At 39.0% G+C, this 21,269-nt stretch overlaps 1 protein-coding gene across 1 annotated transcript in view; it reads left to right on the top strand.

Annotated features, from left to right (window-relative positions):
* The first annotated feature begins 4,392 nt into the window (after positions 1 to 4,392).
* Positions 4,393 to 21,269, top strand: part of LOC126162820 (tetratricopeptide repeat protein 39C-like) — an 87,679-nt gene continuing 70,802 nt past the window's right edge. Inside the window, exons 1-2 of the mRNA XM_049919567.1 lie at positions 4,393 to 4,914; positions 18,252 to 18,389. Of these exons, the coding sequence (XP_049775524.1) occupies positions 4,759 to 4,914; positions 18,252 to 18,389 (294 nt within the window). The 5' untranslated portion in view covers positions 4,393 to 4,758. The remainder of the gene's footprint in view (positions 4,915 to 18,251; positions 18,390 to 21,269) is intronic.

Raw genomic sequence — 21,269 nt, forward strand, 5'->3', positions numbered from 1 at the left:
GTTATCCCTGGGTATGGTAAATGTTTACTGCCGTCACTTCCCAGCAATTGTTGCTGTATACAGAACACTCGTAGATACTCTCATTGGCCATGAGATCACTAAATACAGACCTGTTAAGTGAACACCCAAAATGAGCAAGGTATTTTCCGACCTGCTGGTGAGTTTACATGAATCAGCATTACTCACCCACCTGATATCTCACGCACACATGGCCTTAACCGTCGACACAAGTCAGTTGGAAATCATCAACAACTGTCCACCAGCTGTCAACATTGGTAGCCACACAAGTTTTGCTCTAAGAAGTTGTCGCCAGTCCAACAGAAGAGAAATGCATACAATACAGACTTGTTATTAATTAACAAGACTGTCAGATACTTCTGGCTACAAATAGAAACTCGACCAGTGACTATTTTTACAGGTCACAGACCCATTATTTTGGCATTCAAGAACATTAGTGACAAGTGCTCACATAGCTAGTTTTACATATTGAGTTTATAAGCCAGTGTATGGCAGACATTTGACATTTAAAAGGTGTTGAAAATTTAGTGGCTGACTAGATTTCTCATACACAGGGTGAAGGAAAAATGCCATACTTGGTGGCGAGCAAGCGATTAATCATCCCAATTCAAGACAAAAATATATTTAGCAAAATCTAGTCCCACCAATAAGTTTAATAGAAATTCGATCTGAAATAATGAGGCTGAGGCAATGCTGTAACTGCATACAGCATGGCCAAGAACAGGTAGCATAAACCGTGCACTATAGCCAGAGCTATCTCATTAGCTCAGTGAAACGAGGCAACACTGTGAGGTATGATATGCAGAGACTCACTGATGATCGAGTCTAGTTCGCATCAAAGATTTTTTTTTTCTCGGTTAACATATCAAATTGTATCCAAGTTACGCCTCCACAATGCAGTACCTTGTGTATTTATTTCCATTACTGTTACCTTTATTTAAATAATAAGACGTAACATAAACTTCTTAGAGATGTAAATGACCACTTTGTTTCGCCCATGAAACAAATAAAGCCAATAAAAAATAATAGTGGATTCAGTAACATGGTCTGTACCCAATGAGGTACAAAAACACAATAGGTAAGCTAAGCTAAATTGCACCTAACGCTATGCATAATAATTCCCTTCTGTATGCTTTACATCCAGGCTTATCTTCACAGAGCCTGTACATACACATACGAGCAACGTTCGCTTAAGAGAAGCTGTTGAAAGTGACCACATTGCATCTGTAAACACTTCAGCTCTCGCTGGATCATACTTTGCTGGACCCCAAGCCACACAGCTGCATCCATCATTGTTTAAGCGGCATGCACGTTAGCTATTAGGTCGTTTTCATCCATGGGTGAAGTTCTACAATCTTGTTTCTTTAATTGTTCCAAAATAAAAGTCTAATGGGTTAAGAACTGGGGAACATGGAGGCCAGAACATTGGACCTCCACAACCAATCCATTTACCTGGAAATGCTTCACTTAAATAGTTACACGCATTCATTCCAAAGTCTCGCAATGCATCATCATGCTGAAACCATAACCATCACCAAACACCAAGTGGAACGTTCCCTAGCGTTTCAAGTAAAATGTTGCAGAGAAACATACAATATAGGAGTGCATTCAATTTGTCCAGCGATAGGTAATGACCCGAAAGCACTCCTCCCACGATTCCAGCCCACAGCTCTATGCCAAAGCATCCCTGAAAGCCAAATTTACAGGTAACATGTGGATTGTGCTCAGACCAAGAACGGCTGATGTAGAGATTTAAAATATCTTCAGGAGTTAAGCTAGATTCGTCAGTACATGTCATGTTATTTACAGAATGTTTGTTATATTCCACTTGGTGCAAAAGACATTCACAAAACTGTACTTGTCAAATATGGTCCTCTGGCAGCTGGAATTGAGTTCATGTGCAATCAGATGGGTGCAGTTCTTCATCTCACAACACTTCAATAATCAGTCTCTGAGATATCTGAAACTGCCTTACAATATCAAGGGTACTTTGCCAAGGTGACTGGTGAATGGTTTCAAGAGTTGCGTCCTCTATTTGTGGAGTACATCTAGTCTTTGAGGACCTCTGTGCATTATTTGTGGACGAGGATTACTGGTTTCCCAAAGGCGTTGCTCCAGGTGGATGGGGCCTTTGAAGGTACCCTGTAGCATATGTACAAGCAGCAGCAGCAGCAGCTCGTTTATCGGATACACCAAGCACCAAAAGGACATCAACGTATTAACTGTTTATACTCCATGTAGAAGTCACCTTACATTAAGTTGACATGACCAATTATGGTCGTGCTCTGTGTGGTTAGTAGACACATGCATACAGTTTAATGGATCTAACTGACATGTGATAGGCTATTGTCATGTGACAAAATGATGTCCAGCTCATAAAAGACGAGAACTAGGGAACAGACGTCAAAAAGTAAAAATGGAACCTGAGGAGGATTTGAACAACAGCTCCATGGTGGATGTGGATTTGATGTCTCAGGCGTCAACTTATTGCGCTGCGATGGGTAGTACAACAGTGTGGGGTGATGAACGTTCCTTTGTACATTCCGATGCGCTCCACAGTGTGACAAAGTTGCCAGCTCCTCGTTTTCATATGGTTGTTTTCAAAATGCACCCAGTCTGATTTTGCTTGATAAACTTTTGTCTTGAATCTGGATGAGGAATCACATGCCAGCCTCTTCGTCCAGCATTTTTTTCTTCACCCTGTATGTGATGTGGCAGAGTTTATAGATTACAAAGGATTCACTTCAAAGCAGGCCACAGAACACTGCTATGACAGTTGTTGAACAACTGATTTATGGGGCTACACCAGACCAGACTCCTTTGCTCAACTCTAAGTTGTAACTGCTGTGTTACATCTCTCGGAATAAACCATGCCCATACATTTCACAGAACTTTTACAAATCAGCTTTCGACAGCATCAATGGCTTATCCCATCCAGTGGCCAACACTTTGGGCAGATTGCTTACAGACCATTTTGTGTGGCCTTCCATGGAGAAAGACATGCACACACGTGCACATTCTTGCAACCTGTGCCAAAAGAGTAAATTAGATTACCACATACTTGTTGACGCCAATAACTTCCAAGGCACACCAGACAGACTCGCACACATTCGCAATGACCTGGTCGTCCTCTTCCACTATCAGATAGGTACATATACATGTTCATAGCCGCAGACAGATGTACACAGTGAGCAGAGGCACCATGATCACTGAAATCTCTGCCGAAACTACCTCAAAGACTTTTATGGGTACTGTACATGGGTTGCTGCTCTCTCCATGTTATAGCTGATCAAGGCTGCCAGTTAGAATCCACCGTGTTCCAGGAATTGGTCAAACTGTGCAGCTTTAAGCCACACCACACAATCAGCTATCACCACACTAGTAATGATGTGGTAAAATCGAGGAACGGAACATTAAGGGCGTTGCTAATGTGTCACCAATAAAAATGGACAGAAGCATTTTCTTTACTCAGCTTAGACCTCTGAGTGTCATACAAACCTGGTATTGGTGCATAAATGGCTAAAATGGCGTATAGGGAGTCTCTATGCATTCCAGTGGAATACTTAGAGCTAGCATCACAATCTGACACAGCCGAACTTCCACAGTTGGTGCAGCAGTTACTAAACCCTTGCACCAATATCCACTGCCCGTACACTTCATACGACGGCAATCATTAGGTGTTTGTGTACAGACTTGCACAGCTGTTCACATCAGATTGCCACTATAGCCGCTGTACACTCACTCTTTTCCAGTGTTGGAGATCACACAGTGGATGGCCTATACAGCGGCACACGCTTGGAAGTATCCGTCGAACATGTCCTACCGATATCTATTTTACCCTTACAGCTCCTGGGTACCTCATTGACACGTCACATCACAAGCAGTTCAAATTCACCAGATCATACTTCCCAGACACCAATCAATCCTGCCTCACAAACTTGTCGACCTACATGTGAACTCTCTGTCAGGCTTAGTTTTGTTATCCTTACCACAATAATTTAAGCTCAGTACGACCCCTTTTAGTTTCTTCCGGAGATCGTTCTTGTATGCATTCATCAAGAATAAGAAGTTAATTCTGTATGTTCTAAACCTATATGCATTATTCGTCGGCGTAAACTAAGATACCACACTCAGCTTTTTCTCAAACGAACCAAGGGGACAACATAGAACTTCTATAGAACGGTGGAACTATCGTCAAGGTCCTGTAGCTAGCCGAAGGAGACAATGTGTGCGTGTGTATAAGAGAAAGATTTTGTAAAGGATCTATGGATAAATAAAGAACTAAAATATTGATCGATAATATCAAAGTTATAGTCTTACTGTTCTCCAATGGTTTTATCTACGTTTGAATATCTTTGGCAAGTTTGTGTTACTTTCGGCTTGTTTGACAGAAGAGTATGTCAGGCCAAGTAAACAAACGTCGTTGGAATATGTCACCGTAGTTTGATACATGGATATGTTAAGAAGTTTGAGGTCATACATCACACAGTACGACATAAATTCTATGTTTGTTGACCAGCAGAAATTAAATGCTATTATGATTTGAAGACCACTTGCCGAAATGATCAACGTCTACGTAGATTTTGTTGGTGAACCTCATGCCGTATAGTAATATTGTATTCACACTATTAAGAGTACCATTCAACACAGAAAACAGTTAACGCTACCAATGTCTTAATCAAATCTATATAGTTTGACAATAATTCGATCCCCGTAGCTGGTAAAATACAACGGTGCAGAATGCAAGTGAATGGTAGGAGTGATTACAACTGGAATTTGGCGAGGGAAGGAATTCAGTTGCTTCTAAATAATCGAATTACAGAAGCTGAACAGTTGTTTGGTGAAAGGAAAGACAATGTGCAGATGGCAGCGGGCTATTGTTTCGTTACTTTCATGGTGAGTACTGATCTGTAAAAGAAGCCTGCCTCTGGCCGGAATTTTTTTTTGATGTCATAGCAGCAGCGTTCCGTAGCGTAGTCGATGTTCATCGAATAATTAATAAACATCTGCTTTGGTGACACAGCCCATCCAGTCGTGACTGGCCAGTGACGTATCATTTGCCATAAACAGTAGCAATAGAGTTCAGGTACATGCATATACGTAGACTTTGATATTGTGACACTAGGGCAGTTACTTAAGTTATCACGTTTACAGTTGATTCATGATTGTCTTGGTTTCATTGGAAGAATTTTTGATAAGAAGAGGTTGAAATCTTAATCGAAGTTCATTCGAGCCATGAATATTAAGTCCCCACGCCAGTGCGAATTAAATAAGAGGTTGTGATAATAGAATGACAGAGATAAATATGCATTTAGGACGATTAAATGAACATTTGCATTATGTTGCTGTGGTGGATGATTTAGAAAAAAACAGACCTATAGAAACAATTAAAATAAATTACGTATATGTATTACGGTATATTGATAATTTTTACTTACGGGCCGTCTGACGGCAACTGAATAAAACACAATTTTAGTGCCATACACGTTTCGCCTTTATTTTCTGCAAGGCATCATCAGTGGCAGGTTGCGTTGTCAATTTTTTACATATTACGCTCCTGTTGCATTTTAGGTGTTGTTCTTCTTCTTATGGACGGCAATTTGCGGTTTTTTCCCCACATTCCACAGCACTGTGAACTGAACGCTTGCTTTAATGCAATGTCTTGGTTTTTGTTGCTGACTCGGCAACTGTAGATAAAAACTGAAGAAACTGCAAAAAGGTGGGAATTTAAGGAGATGGGACCTGGATAAACTGAAAGAACCAGAGGTTGTACAGAGTTTCAGGGAGAGCATAAGGGAACAATTGACAGGAATGGGGGAAAGAAGTACAGTAGAAGAAGAATGGGTAGCTCTGAGGGATGAAGTAGTGAAGGCAGCAGAGGATCAAGTAGGTAAAAAGACGAGGGCTAGTAGAACTCCTTGGGTAACAGAAGAAATACTGAATTTAATTGGTGAAAGGAGAAAATATAAAAATGCAGTAAATGAAGCAGGCAAAAAGGATTACAGACGTCTCAAAAATGAGATAGACAGGAAGTGCAAAATGGCTAAACAGGGATGGCTAGAGGACAAATGTAAGGATGTAGAGGCTTATCTCACTAGGGGTAAGATAGATACTGCCTACAGGAAAATTAAAGAGACCTTTGGAGAAAAGAGAACCACTTGTATGAATATCAGGAGCTCAGATGGAAACCCAGTTCTAAGCAAAGAAGGGGAAGCAGAAAGGTGGAAGGAGTATATAGAGGGTCTATACAAGAGCAATGTACTTGAGGACAATGTTATGGAAACGAAAGAGGATGTAGATGAAGATGAAATGGGAGATACGATACTGCGTGAAGAGTTTGACAGAGCACTGAAAGACTTGAGTCGAAACAAGGCCTCGGGAGTAGACAACATTCCATTAGAACTACTGACGGCCTTGGGAGAGCCAGTCCTGACAAAACTCTACCAACTGCTGAGCAAGATGTATGAGACAGGCGAAATACTCTCAGACTTCAAGAAGAATATAATAATTCCAACCCAAAGAAAGCAGGTGTTGACAGATGTGAAAATTACCGAACTATCAGTTTAATAAGCCACAGCTGCAAAATACTTACACGAATTCTTTACAGACGAATGGAAAAACTGGTGGAAGCCGACCTCGGGGAAGATCAGTTTGGATTCCACAGAAATGTTGGAATACGTGAGGAAATACTGACCTTACGACTTATCTTAGAAGAAAGATTAAGGAAAGGCAAACCTATGTTTCTAGCATTTGTAGACTTAGAGAAAACTTTTGACAATGTTGACTGGGGCTACTCTGGGAAGAAGGTAGAGCTGGCAGAGGCTGCAAATAAGATGGGGCTGGACGTTTTAGCTGTTAGTGACATTCGGGGGAGGGGTGAGAAAGAAGAGGAAGTGGGAGAATACAAGGTCTACCTGTCAGGAGTCAAAGCAGGAATAGCACAATGGGGTGGAGGGCTTTACATCAGGAAAGATATGGAACCCAGCGTAGTTGCAATAAGGTATGTAAACAACGACTGATGTGGATAGATTTGACAGTGTCTAGCAAGAAAATTAGGATTGTGTCAGTATATTCGCATTGTGAAGGGACAGATCAAGATAAGATGGATAGTTTTTATGAGGCACTCAGTGATGTAGTTGTTAGAGTAAAGGACAAGGACAGTGTTCTACTCATGGGTGATTTTAACGCCAGGATTGGAAATCGAACAGAAGGGTATGAAAAGGTTATGGGTAAATTTGGAGAGGATATGGAGGCCAACAGGAACGGGAAACAACTCTTGGATTTCTGTGCCAGTATGGGCTTAGTAACCACAAACTCCTTTTTTAAATATAAGAACATTCACCGGTATACTTGGGAAGGCAGGGGAACCAGATCTGTCATTGACTATATAACAACAGATCAGGAATTCAGGAAGGCTGTGAGGGACACACATGTATTCAGGGGATTCTTTGATGACACTGATCATTATTTAATCTGCAGTGAAATTGGGATTGTGAGGCCGAAAGTGCAGGAGGTCAGGTCCATATGTAGGAGGATAAGAGTGGAGAAACTTCAGGATAAGGAAATCAGGCACAAGTACATAACAGCGATCTCAGAAAGGTACCGTTTAGTTGAATGTAGTCAATTACAGTCATTGGAAAAGGAATGCACAAGGTACAGGGACACAGTACTAGAAGTGGCTAAAGAATGTCTTGGAACAGTAGTGTGTAAAAGTATGATGAAGCAAACAGCTTGGTGGAATGATACAGTCAAGGCAGCCTGTAAAAGGAAAAAGAAGACGTATCAAAAATGGCTACATACCAGAACCCAGGTACACAGAGAAAGTTATGTTGAAGAAAGAAACAAAACCAAACAGATAATTGCAGCATTCAAGAAGAAATCGTGGGAAGACTTTGGAAACAGGTTGGAGACTATGGGTCAAGCTGCTGGAAAACCATTCTGGAGTGTAATTAGCAGTCTTCGAAAGGGAGGTAAGAAGGAAATGACAAGTATTTTGGACAGGTCAGGAAAACTGCTGGTGAATCCTGTGGATGCCTTGGGCAGATGGAGGGAATATTTTGAAGAGTTGCTCAATGTGATCAGTAATGTTTCAGATTTCGAGGTAGAATGGGATAGGAATGATGATGGAAATACGATCACATTTGAGGAAGTGGAAAAAATGGTCAATAGATTGCAGTGCAATAAAGCGGCTGGGGTGGATGAAAAAAAGTCGGAACTCATCAAATACAGTGGAATGTCAGGTCTTAAATGGCTACACAGGATAATTGAAATGGCCTGGGAGTTGGGACAGGTTCCATCACACTGGACAAAAGCAGTAATCACACCAGTCTTTAAACATGGAAACAGAAAAGATTGTAACAACTACAGAGGTATCTCTTTAATCAGCGTTGTGGGTAAAATCTTCTCAGGTATTGTTGAAAGGAAAGTACGAGTATTAGTTGAGGACCAATTGGATGAAAATAAGTGTGGGTTTAGGCCTCTTAGAGGTTGTCAGGACCAGATCCTTAGCTTGCGGCAAATAATGGAGAAGTGTTATGAGTGGAACAGGGAATTGTATCTATGCTTTATAGATCTAGAAAAGGCATATGACCGGGTTCCTAGGAGGAAGTTATTGTCTGTTCTACAAGATTATGGAATAGGAGGCAAACTTTTGCAAGCAATTAAAGGTCTTTACATGGATAGTCAGGCAGCAGTTAGAGTTGACGGTAATTTGAGTTCATGGTTCAGAGTAGTTTCAGGGGTAAGACAAGGCTGCAACCTGTCTCCACTGTTGTTCATATTATTTATGGATCATATGTTGAAAACAATAGACTGGCTGGGTGAGATTAAGATATGTGAACACAAAATAAGCAGTCTTGCATATGCGGATGACTTAGTTGTGATGGCAGATTCGATTGAAAGTTTGCAAAGTAATATTTCAGAGCTAGATCAGAAATGTAAGGACTATGGTATGAAGATTAGCATCTCCAAAACGAAAGTAATGTCAGTGGGAAAGAAATATAAACAGATTGAGTGCCAAATAGGAGGAACAAAGTTAGAACAGGTGGACGGTTTCAAGTACTTAGGATGCATATTCTCACAGGATGGCAACATAGTGAAAGAACTGGAAGCGAGGTGTATCAAAGCTAATGCAGTGAGCACTCAGCTACGATCTACTCTCTTCTGCAAGAAGGAAGTCAGTACCAAGGCTAAGTTATCTGTGCACCATTCAATCTTTCAACCAACTTTGTTGTATGGGAGCGAAAGCTGGGTGGATTCAGGTTACCTTATCAGCAAGGTTGAGGTTACGGATATGAAAGTAGCTAGGATGATTGCAGGTTCTAGTAGATGGGAACAATGGCAGGAGGGTGTCCACAATGAGGAAATCAAAGAAAAACTGGGAGTGAACTCTATAGATGTAGCAGTCAGGGCGAACAGGCTTAGATGGTGGGGTCATGTTACACGCATGGGAGAAGCAAGGTTACCCAAGAGACTCATGGATTCAGCAGTAGAGGGTAGGAGGAGTCGGGGCAGACCGAGGAGAAGGTACCTGGATTCGGTTAAGAATGATTTTGAAGTAATAGGTTTAACATCGGAAGAGGCACCAATGTTAGCACTGAATAGGAGATCATGGAGGAACTGTATAAGGGGGGCTATGCTCCAGACTGAACGCTGAAAGGCATAATCAGTCTTAAATGATGATGATGATGATGATGATGATGATGATGATGATGATGATGATGATGACTGGAATACTCTCTTTCAAATTCTAAAGGTGGCAGGGGTAAAATACAGAGAGCGAAAGGCTATTTACAATTTGTACAGAAACCAGATGGCAGTTATAAGAGTCGAGGGACATGAAAGGGAAGCAGTGGTTGGGAAGGGAGTAAGACAGGGTTGTAGCATCTCCCTGATGTTATTCAATCTGTATATTGAGGAAGCAGTAAAGGAAACAAAAGAGAAATTCAGAGTAGGTATTAAAATCCATGGAGAAGAAATAAAAACTTTTAGGTTCGCCGATGACATTGTATTCTATCAGAGACAGCAAAGGACTTGGAAGAGCAGTTGAACGGAATGGACAGTGTCTTGAAAGGAGGATATAAGATGAACATCAACAAAAGCAAAATGAGGAGACTGGAATGTGGTCGAATTAAGTCGGGTGATGCTGAGGGAATTAGATTAGGAAATGAGACACTTAAAGTAGTAAAGGAGTTTTGCTATTTGGGGAGCAAAATAACTGATGATGGTCAAAGTAGAGAAGATATAAAATGTAGACTGGCAATGGCAAGGAAAGTGTTTCTGAAGAAAAGAAATTTGTTAACATCGAGTATAGATTTAAGTGTCGGGAAGTCGTTTCTGAAAGTATTTGTATGGAGTGTAGCCATGTATGGAAGTGAAACATGGACAATAAATAGTTTGGACAAGAAGAGAATAGAAGCTTTCGAAATGTGGTGCTACAGAAGAGTGCTGAAGATTAGATGGGTAGATCACATAACTAATGATGAAGTATTGAATAGAATTGGGGAGAAGAGGAGTATGTGGCACAACTTGACAAAAAGAAGGGACCGGTTGGTAGGACATGTTCTGAGGCATCAAGGGATCACAAATTTAGCATTGGAGGGCAGGGTGGAGGGTAAAAATCGTAGAGGGAGACCAAGAGATGAATACACTAAGCAGATTCAGAACGATGTGGGTTGCAGTAAGTACTGGGAGATGAAGAAGCTTGCACAGGGTAGGGTAGCATGGAGAGCTGCATCAAACCAGTCTCAGGACTGAAGACCACAACAACAACAAGAAGACACTTTTGCAGCCATCATCAGAGCTCTTTGGCGTTTTTCTGGATAATTTTGTTCCAATCCATGAATAGGAGATCATTATGACTGAATAACTACAATGAAAGCTGCTTAGAATAACACAATAGGAGATATATCAAAGTGTTAAATTGTGCCACGCTGTAAACCTATAACGTATTTAATTTAACTGCATACAAGGACACTTTTATATTATGAGGCAGTGTGGATAAAATTACGAAAACAGCACTGGGAAGATTTTATCAAATAGATGAAAAATAAAATTAGCATGGTAATTCCAACTTATAGATCCTGTAGGAAAGAATTTTAATTCCTGTAGCATTTTGAAAGAAAGATTTGCCTTAAGACAATTGAGTTTGTTTAAATATATGATGGGGATGGGTAGAAATGCAGGAAGCTTGTCACACATGATTACAATAGTGAATGGCAGGAGAAGAGAGACTGTGTTTAATAAAGATTAAGTTCTAAATTGTGTAATTAGACACAGACCAACATTATAAATAGCAGTGTAAAATCATAAATCTCTTTAGTTGAAGGGAAATAACACTTTCTTTTGATCTCATGTAAATACATCTAAATTTTATTTTTTCTCCTTGCATCAGTTACAGACATTACTGGTATTGTTAGGAAAGAAATAAAGGGTATGGATATTAATTTGGAAGGTAAGACAGTTTTCTTATTCAATTTTTGTTTTGTGCCACACTTAACAAAATGCAATGAAAGGTTTTATTATGAAGCCATTATTGATCACCAAGTTTCTCAAGTCTAAATATTCTTAGTTAATACCTGACCAAACTGTATTATAGGGAGAACTTTGCTAAGGTTCCTGTTGTTTATAAATTAAGATGTTTCAAAAATGTGTGGCAACCATAACACAGCAAATGACAGTGACTAATAATCCACAAAAATTACTTTATCATCATTGTGTTTGGTTTCTTCTTTGCTAAAATCAAATATATAACAATTCATTTTGATAATATTGGTAATAGATATTAATAAAATAATAATCTTTTCAAATTTAAAGATGAGTTCATCATCACATGTGGCTGCATACCAACCAACTGAAACAGATCCTGGGAGGTATCAAGAGTATCTAAAAAATGAAAAAGAGAGACATGCCGAAAAAAGACAACAATGAAAAATTAATCTTGGAAAGAATACCCCATAAAGCAAACAGCAAAAAGAAAAATTAAAATTGTGTGAAAGGAAAAAAAAAAAACGTAAATATCGGGAGAGGAAGAAACAATCCATGATTAAAGTCAATGGTAATGAATCTCCTAACAAAGCTTACCCATGTTGACAATCATTAGACAAACAGTGAAAAAAGCCAAGAAAGCATTACCTAAGAGCCTTAGTAAATGGGGAGCTGTGGCCAGACAGTTCAATTTAGAAATGGTATGAGATGCAAAGAAATTTTTAAAGAAAAAAGTAAATGTGACATCAAGTTGCAAAGAAATAGATGAGAAAATGATAATTTTGTATCAGAGAGATGACATTAGTCGTCAAGAACCAGTGAAACATGGTTTGTGTTCAGTCAAGGCTTCTGGATTCACATCAGTGAAGAAGCATTCTCCTTATGCCTATCTCAGAAGCACTCTCTCTTTTCATTGAAGATATCCCTGGAGTTACAAAGTGAAGAAATCCACATTCTTTACATGAAGTTCTAAGCATGTTTTACCATATTCAAAAATGCCTCACAGTGTCTCTGAAAATATCATCCAAACATGGAATTTTTGCTTTCAAGCATTTATGGTGCATTAACAGAAAAACATATTCCAAGAAGTTGCAATGAACTTATTAGTGCTGGAACATGTGATCCAGTGAATAAAGATTTTATTAATGATCATTGTGAATATTGTGATACACGTGTATTTCAAACAATTTTTGAAGAAAGCAACTTGGAAAAGCCTGCAACTTTATGCCAGTGGGAAGCAAATGACACAGGTTACCTGAAAAATCCTCAAATGTGAGGCAGCCAGTGCTAGAAGTCTCGAAACAACTTCCCTTCTTTAAAAGACATGTTATAAAAAGATAAATTAAATTTGATGAATAATTAAGTAGTTTTGCAAGTGGACTTTGCAGAAAATTATTAATTGATTTCTCAAGATGATATCCAGACTGCTCACTGGTCCCACAACCAACTTGCTGTTTTCACTGCAGTTGCTTGGCATAAGAAATTATCCTGTTGTATCTGATGATTTGGAACATGGTAAAGTAGCAATTTGGGTATATCTGCAAGTAATTCTTTCTTCCTTAAAAGAAGAGTATCCTTGTCTCAGAACAGTGAAAATTTTTTGAAGCAGTGCAGCTGTAGGGAAAGTGGTACCAGTGTCAGTGAATATGTTATAAATGGTACACAGAGCATGAAAGACAAACCCTTACTTTATTTGCTGGACAGAATTACATTGTGATCTACACCGGTCAGAGGTTTGATGATACTAAAAGGTCACAGATATTATAATTCACTCTACTGCACAGGGCAGCGATGTCTTTTTCTTCAATCAGAGATGACGTATAGTCACCACATTGCCATAGAGCCCCCCTTTGACCATAGTGCAGAGCACAGGAGAGGTGAGGTGTCGGTGTTGATCTGTTGTGGGGCAATGACTGCAATGATGCCAGAGACCTTGTAATCTCTGAGGCAGACAGGAGGCCTCCTGGGGAAGGGATCATCAGACAGGTTGTGCAAAATGTTAGCCAGGGGGCAATGATCCATGTAAATAGTAAGGGGTGTATGCACTGTACTCATCTTGAAATTAGTGGACGAACTCGTACATGGCAAGTAGCTCACAATCAAAGGTTGATCACTTATCCTGTGTGTCTGAAAGTTTACAAGAGAAAACCGCAGACGTTGAGAAATGCTGGTTATTTCCTGTTGTAATGTGGCACTGATAGTGAGGTCACTCGCATCCACTGTTACAGCAAGGTGGGCATTGGGGGACAGATGAGTCAGTGTAATAGTGTGTAGTAAGTCATCCTTGATTTTCTCAAAGGTGGATTGCATAGGAAATGTTTACTCGAGGCGGAGTCTGGCATTGAGGGGTTCATCCTTGTGTGATAGTAATATGGTCTGGGCGTATGTGGGAAGTTTCAATGGCCACAGTGTCCAGAATATGCAGTCAGGCATCAGCGTAGGATCAATCTGTATTTGTAGGCATCACCAGAGTGAGGCTGGCGGGTTTTCTCTGAAGGTTTCTTAGTGCATAATTACATGTTGCTGCTGTTCTGGGGAGCATGAGAGGCACTGGAGCAGCAAAGCCTTAGTCATCTCGTATTTGTTGTGAATGGGCGCTGCCAGGAATAGGTCGCTGTTGAGGTGGCCAAGTAAGGTCATAAATCTTACATCATTGCCATCAATCCCATGGGCAGACATCAAGCACTTGCGTAGAGCAAACCATACTGCCTGACAGTTGGTATAGAACGGGAGCAATTAAAAATGAGGCAATGAGGCTGAATGGTGTGGAGATTGTCCGTGGGCTGTACAAGCAGGACTGGCCAGAGCATGGTGCTGATTAACACGGCCAGCCTAGGAGTGATAGAGCATCTAATATGCGGTTGCTGCATCTTGTTGAAGTGCCTGTTTGGTGGCGACGTGGATGGCACGGACGTCACATCATATGGAGCGTAGACCTTGGGCAATGTGCCATACTGATGAATCGGTCGTTGAAGCACTGCTTCCATTTCATGCATGCCCCTCAACTATGTATGTAACTATGAATACAGAGAGAGAGAGAGAGAGAGAGAGAGAGAGAGAGAGAGAGAGAGATTCGGATGGCACATTTTTTGCATTGGAACTCCAACCAAAACTATCAACTTCCAATCTAACCCAGGCAGTAGCTTATGCTACAGGACAGTATGCCAATAAAAATATTTTTTAACAACAAAAGCTTTTTGCTGTGATAAATGTGATGGTTTTACCAACCATCAAACTTAGTTTTAGCTTACATTGTTTCTCTCAATGACCACTATCTCCACAAAACCTCTTTAGGTGTAATAAACAATGACACCATTTTGCCAACTCACAACCAAATTGTCACCTTTAAACCTTAATTAGTTCTCGGTTACAATACAGATTAGTACAGTGTGACAACAGAGATTATGTATTCACATTCTTTGGTGATTTTCTAATCGAATTCATTGGCTTTGTACTAATGAATTCATTGGCTTCACCAAATTGTAGCCTATCAACCTAACTTAGATCTTGGGCTACAGACTGCTAGATTGCTCTGTTACCCCAACCAACTGTTCTGTTCTTTACCTGTGTGCACTTTTATGATGTCACACACCACATCATCATTATGTCACAGAATGAAGCCAACACCCACTATTGGTAGTTTCAGTTCACCCAATATTTTTGTGAGTAAATAGACACTGTAGTGACCTTACATATAATATACATATAATAAAATATATTGTACATAGAGAGTTTAACTATTAATATTAGTCTTACCTGATGTGAGGATAAAATCAGCTTGAGGCATGTTGAAATATGTATTCTATCATCATGCTTATGAGTGTATAGAGAAGTCTCCCCCCCCCCTCCCCCACTCCTCCCTGTCCCCACTTATGAAGCAAAACTGAAAATGATTGCCATTGCAAAAGCATGCAGTGCTACCACTTACATCTATGACTTTCATTAACTTGTAAATTAATGTGTAGTGCAAAGAAATAATTTAGTTTGTTGTGTTTCTTCCTGGTTTCTCATGTGATTATTGTTATTTGTGGGAGATTTTAGTTAAATGCATACAACTTGTTAGAAATACAAAAATGTCTGATACTAGCCATCAGCTTTGATTTTTGGTCTAGCCATCAGCTTTGATTTTTGGTCTATCAAGATGGTGGATACAGCCATATCACCTCTATCCAATTAGGCACCCATAATGTCACAAATTCATTGCAATTAACAAAAGAGAAACAAATTCAAAATTTAATCATAATAATTTCAAGACAAGCATGAGACTAACAGGACATTCACAGAAATTGGGAGGGCGGGAAATTGGATGGGGAGAAACAAAACAAATGACATTACATAACCTGGCAAAAAGAAATCATTAATGCCAATATTACGTAAAGGTCGCATAAAAACCTCACAATTCAGTATTGTCACCTTCAATTAATCTGATTATGTGAACTGAACTATACTCAACTGGATAACCACAATAGGCATCGAAAAAATGTCCCACCTAAATAGCCACAGATGTTAGCGTGCCACTTCTGCAATTCAGGTGGTGCACCAGCTCAAGGTCAAATCAGCCCACCAAAAAAAAATTCCATTCCGGGGGGGGGGGGGGGGGGGGGGTTACAGGGATGGTGACAGGAAGGGCATCCAGTCCCCCAATAAAATTAAGAACATCAAATCTGATAATAACCCTGCTGACCCCATGTGGGTATGGAATAAAGGCAAATAAAGAATTAGGAGGGAAATTGAACTTTACAGTCCCAGTGAACAAGTGAATCTGCAAAAGTGGTATTGAAAAAGTTGGTAGAGAAATAGCCAGACCTTGCTGTAAATGCTGGTATCAAAATCTTCACTTGACCTATATAGCTGGAACAAATTTCACAATACCCTTATTCCTAAGTAAATATTATTGACTGCCACACCCAAGCCACAAATTCATATGTTGATTCATTAATGTTAATTACATATAAAACCAAATCACAAGCTGCTACACCAAATAAAAGTATGTGAAACACTTTGAAACAAACCAAAAAAATCAAAAATATGTACTTGCCAACCAAAATCTGCCATCACACACAAAAAATCCAGACTATCGAGAAAAAAAAACTTAAGAAAACATCTGGACCCTGTTAAGGGATTGACATATACTACAATCATTTGTAAGGTAGTGAAATGTGGGTAAGAAATACATCTACTGGTATAAATCATAAAAATTGCTATACAGTGTGCTTAAAATTATATTTCAAGAGAAACATACAAAATATGTAATAGTTGTTGGCAATGGAGGTGTTGACTGATGAGACATCATTGCAGAACAAAAGAGAAAATAGCATTTGATTAACATTGTCATGACAAGAAAGTAAATAAATGCAGTGGCAAAATGAAATATAGTTAAGAATTCTGTAATATAAAATGGGATGTTCTGTGAAATGTAAGTTGTACTCTTAGTTCTTGGCTAACCACCACCTCTGAAATCTGATCATTCTATAGCGCCCCACCAAATATTGTGATTCCTGCTTGTGAACCACCAAACTGTCACATCTGAACCTTATAGTTAGACTTTGCGCTATGTTACAGACCGATCCATCGCCACTCTGTTTTCTTCCATTCACATTGATTGGCTTCACCACCTCAGCTAGGCTATAGGGTGTGCTACAGATCAACCGGGCACCATGTCCAATTTTTTTCTATGCTAGTTCATGCATTACTGAAAGAGGCACCACTTCCATCAGTTTGTGACACTAGTTCTTACGTAATCTGCAAGAATTGCTTCTACAGTCCCCATTCAGCATTGGCAAATTTTCTTTGACCCTGATTTATACTTAAGTTTAGCCAAAAAGCCACTACTCATTAATGAACAGAACACTGAAACACAAAACAAAAAGACCCTCTATCCTAACCTCTCTGTATCACAATCTGCCCATCAAAAAATCACTCACCCATCAATGCCCAACATAAAATACAAATAAAAAATAAAATTAACATAAATTAAATCATACACTCCTTCAAAATAAGCAAGAATAAAACAAAATCAAGCAGCAACTTTTGTCAGCTTCATGTATTTACCACATTTGTGGCACTATACAAATTCATCCACAAGCCATATAGTTGCAGAATGTCAATGGTACTGGTCATATCTTCACCCATAGCAACATTCAGTGAATTTATTTGTCATATCCATGACAGCTACTAACAGTTCCAAACCACAAAACAAAGTATTCACCACTATCTAGCTTCAATTGCAATCAGTCACTAATAACAACACGATGAACAAGTTTTGAAAGATCGTAGTTGTGATTGGTCTTTTCATTTCAAGTGACCAATCACAATTACAATCTTCCAAAATTATAATGTCATTCTCAGTGAGTGGCAATGATAAAATATAAGTGATTCCTCACAGCTAAAGCACACCGTTATACCTAGAAGGAGGCCATTGTTAACAGTGGCCGAAATGTTGCTTTCTCCATTTTTATACATTATGATGTGGTACAATACTCAGAAAACATTTATGGCAACCAATTCTGAGTGCAGAAGTACACATAATTATGTCTATATATTTTGAAACATTGAAATTCAATAGTAGAGTGCCATGATGTACTACCAGATGCCATCTTCATGTACACACCCTATCCATAATGTCACAGAACACAACATTGTTACATCATGAGTCAAAGTTGATGCCTGTATTGTATGTATCTGTTGAACCATGTTTGTAAACATATTTAGGTAACTAATTTGTTATGTTCTTTTATCTCTTGGTGTAGAATGCACTGATGACATTTGAAGAGGAAAAACTGCAAGAGTCCTTACAAACTTTGCGTGATATGGAGAAACGCTGTGCTCAGGACATTGGGTGGCTGAAGACTGTAAAGAATAAAGTTTTTGGCAGTGATACAGGAATGGTAAGCTTATGTAATATCCCTTTACAATTTTGAGCCTTGGAAACAAGTACAATGCTGGGTGAATGTAACATAAATTAAACTCTATCAATTTACTTAGATGGACACTGCTATGTACACAGCAAATGTATTGCAAACATTTGATGACACGATTGAGGAATAAGATGTATGTACATTATTATTTAATTACAAAGAGTGCATAAGAATCTAAATGCTATTTGTTAGTGCTGTTGTTTTGTTAATACAGGCACACTTATTCAATTTAAATATGTGAATCGGCAAATTATCCTAATTATGTCAAGGGAAGTCTTTGTAGATAGAAGTGAAACAAAATAAAAATTGAAATAATTAAGAGCGTCAAAACTGTATGAAAGTTAACAGTGATTATTACATAGTTACACGTGGTGTTCCACAGGGAATGGTCAGTATTCAAGAATACGACAGGAATCGTCATTCAAACTGAAAAAGCCTAGAAAACATGGGCTGTAAAGTGCATAACTTAGAGCTATGAGCTCTTGTTCGTTTTTGCTACTGTGAAAAACATTTCTTCTACTAAACAAGTGCTTGTAGCTCTTAAGGTATGCATTTTAGAGACCATGTTCACTAGACTGTTTTGTTTCAAATTATAATTCCAGTCATATCCCTGAATATTGACCATTTCTCCTGGTACAGCCTCTATATTTCAGTGGTGAATTTTGAAAATGTTTACTACTTCAGCAGTGTCTGGTCATTGAGAACAGAACAGCACTAGGCAGAAGTTACTTACAGAATGGAAGAGTGAAGAGGCCATTGTGAATCTGAGCCTGAGAAAGTGTTGGAGGATGTAATGTAGAATCATAATTTTATTGTCTCATAACATACATAATTGACTTAGTGTACAGGAGACTCACCAGCTTATAATCATAATACACTACTGGCCATTAAAATTACTACACCAAGAAGAAATGAAGATGATAAACGGGTATTCATTGGACAAATATATTATACTAGAACTGACAGCTGTGTGTTTGTAATATTGGGTTGGTGCATAAGTTCTTAGTGTTTTTCTGCAAGATTAATAAACACAGCAGATACACATAACAGAGTCTTTAGTCACCAATAATATATTCTCCTTCACTCTTTACAGCCATCTGCTAATACTGGGGCACCTTCTTGTGATTTTGGCTTAGAGCATGTAGTACCTATATATCCAATTATTGAACCTCCCCCATTGCATGCAAATGTTGCACGATGGTGGAATGATCACAGTGTGTCACATTTGTGAATACTGATGTAGATTGTGGATTAATGTCTTTAAAAAATCTTAAAGAAACCCTGAAGGTCTTCGTGAATGTGATGAGTCACTAATGTCAAAACACCTCTGTACAATGAGCAAATCATTTCTTTTAATGCTATGTACTGTGGTATTAACCTCATACACAGCACAAAAGTTTCTGGCTGCCTCTGCTGCTTTTACCCCTGTATTGAACTCAAACAGGAGAATATGTTGGAAATGTTTTGATTTCTCCAATTGGCACTCAGTTTTCTAGCAACCACAGCTCCACTGTCTCCAAATGACAATATGTAAACTCAAATAGTAACAGTGAACTACAAATTAAACAATGACAATCAGTAAATGAACCCATAGCAAGCAGAATACCAATGTGCAAAACAAAAATGCTACAAACTTATGCACCAACTTGATATTTAGCTTTATACCATTTAGATGGAACCAGGCAGATAGGTTTTGTAGAGTGTTAATGACATTTTCAGGCATTTCTTCTGTGTTTTTATTTTCTGTCAGTACTGATGTATCATCAGCAAATAATACTTAATGATAATGTATGTTTGTGGGTAAGTCACTTATGTAAAAACAGAAAAGGGATTGGGCCTAAGTTTGAACCTTATAGTAACCCTTTTGAAATACTTCTCCATTTCAAGAAGTACTTTCCTTTGCTGGATATTGTGATAATCCTTTGCTTTCTCTTTGTCAGAAATGACTTACACTGCTGCAAGGAACTATGCGTAATTCTGTATTTTCATTTTATGTAATAGTAAAGACTGGTTGATACAGTTGAACACTTTGGATAACTCAGATGATTCCCACTGGCTTTTTTTTTAGTTGTCTAAAGTGAAATTAATCTTATTCATGAATTAATTGATTGCATAAATTATACTTTTGGCATTTTGGGAGATAAATTGAATTTTTGAGATCACACTAAAATATCTTAGCACTCAAAAAGCATTGTCAAACAATGGAAAGTCCAGGGTGGAATGATGATGACACTGAAGGGATAAATTGCTACTCGTGCTGCAGTTCCCTCTTCTAACCTGCAATATATGATCAAAAGTATCTGGAAACCTGGCTGAATATGACTTTAAAAGTTCGTGGTGCCCTCCATCGGTAATGCTCGATTTCAGTATGGTGTTGACCCACCCTTAGCCTTGATGACATCTTCCACTCTTGCAGGCATATGTTCAATCAGGTGCTGGAAGGTTTCTTGGGGAATGGCAACCCATTCTTCACAGAGTGCTGCACTTAGGAGAGGCATCAATGTATGTCAGTGAGGCCCGGCACGAAGTCGGCATTCCAAAACATCCCAAAGGTGTTCTATAGGATTCAGATCAGGACTCGGTGCAGGTCAGTCCATTACAGGGATGTTACTGTCGTGTAAACATTCTGCCACAGGCAGTGCATTATGAACAGGTGCTTGATTGTGTCGAAAGGTGCAATCGCCATCGAAGTATTTAGTGGATTGTGAAGTACATTTGTGATGTGAGTAGTTTTTCTCAGAATTTGCTTGGATTACAAGTGATTCATAAAGGATTTCTGCACCAAGGCATATCCCTTACAAGATCGAATCTAGGGAGACACCAAATTATCCTTTACTGAGGCACAAGAGA

This window comes from Schistocerca cancellata, chromosome 2, assembly GCF_023864275.1.
Source record: "Schistocerca cancellata isolate TAMUIC-IGC-003103 chromosome 2, iqSchCanc2.1, whole genome shotgun sequence".
NCBI lineage: Eukaryota > Metazoa > Arthropoda > Insecta > Orthoptera > Acrididae > Schistocerca > Schistocerca cancellata.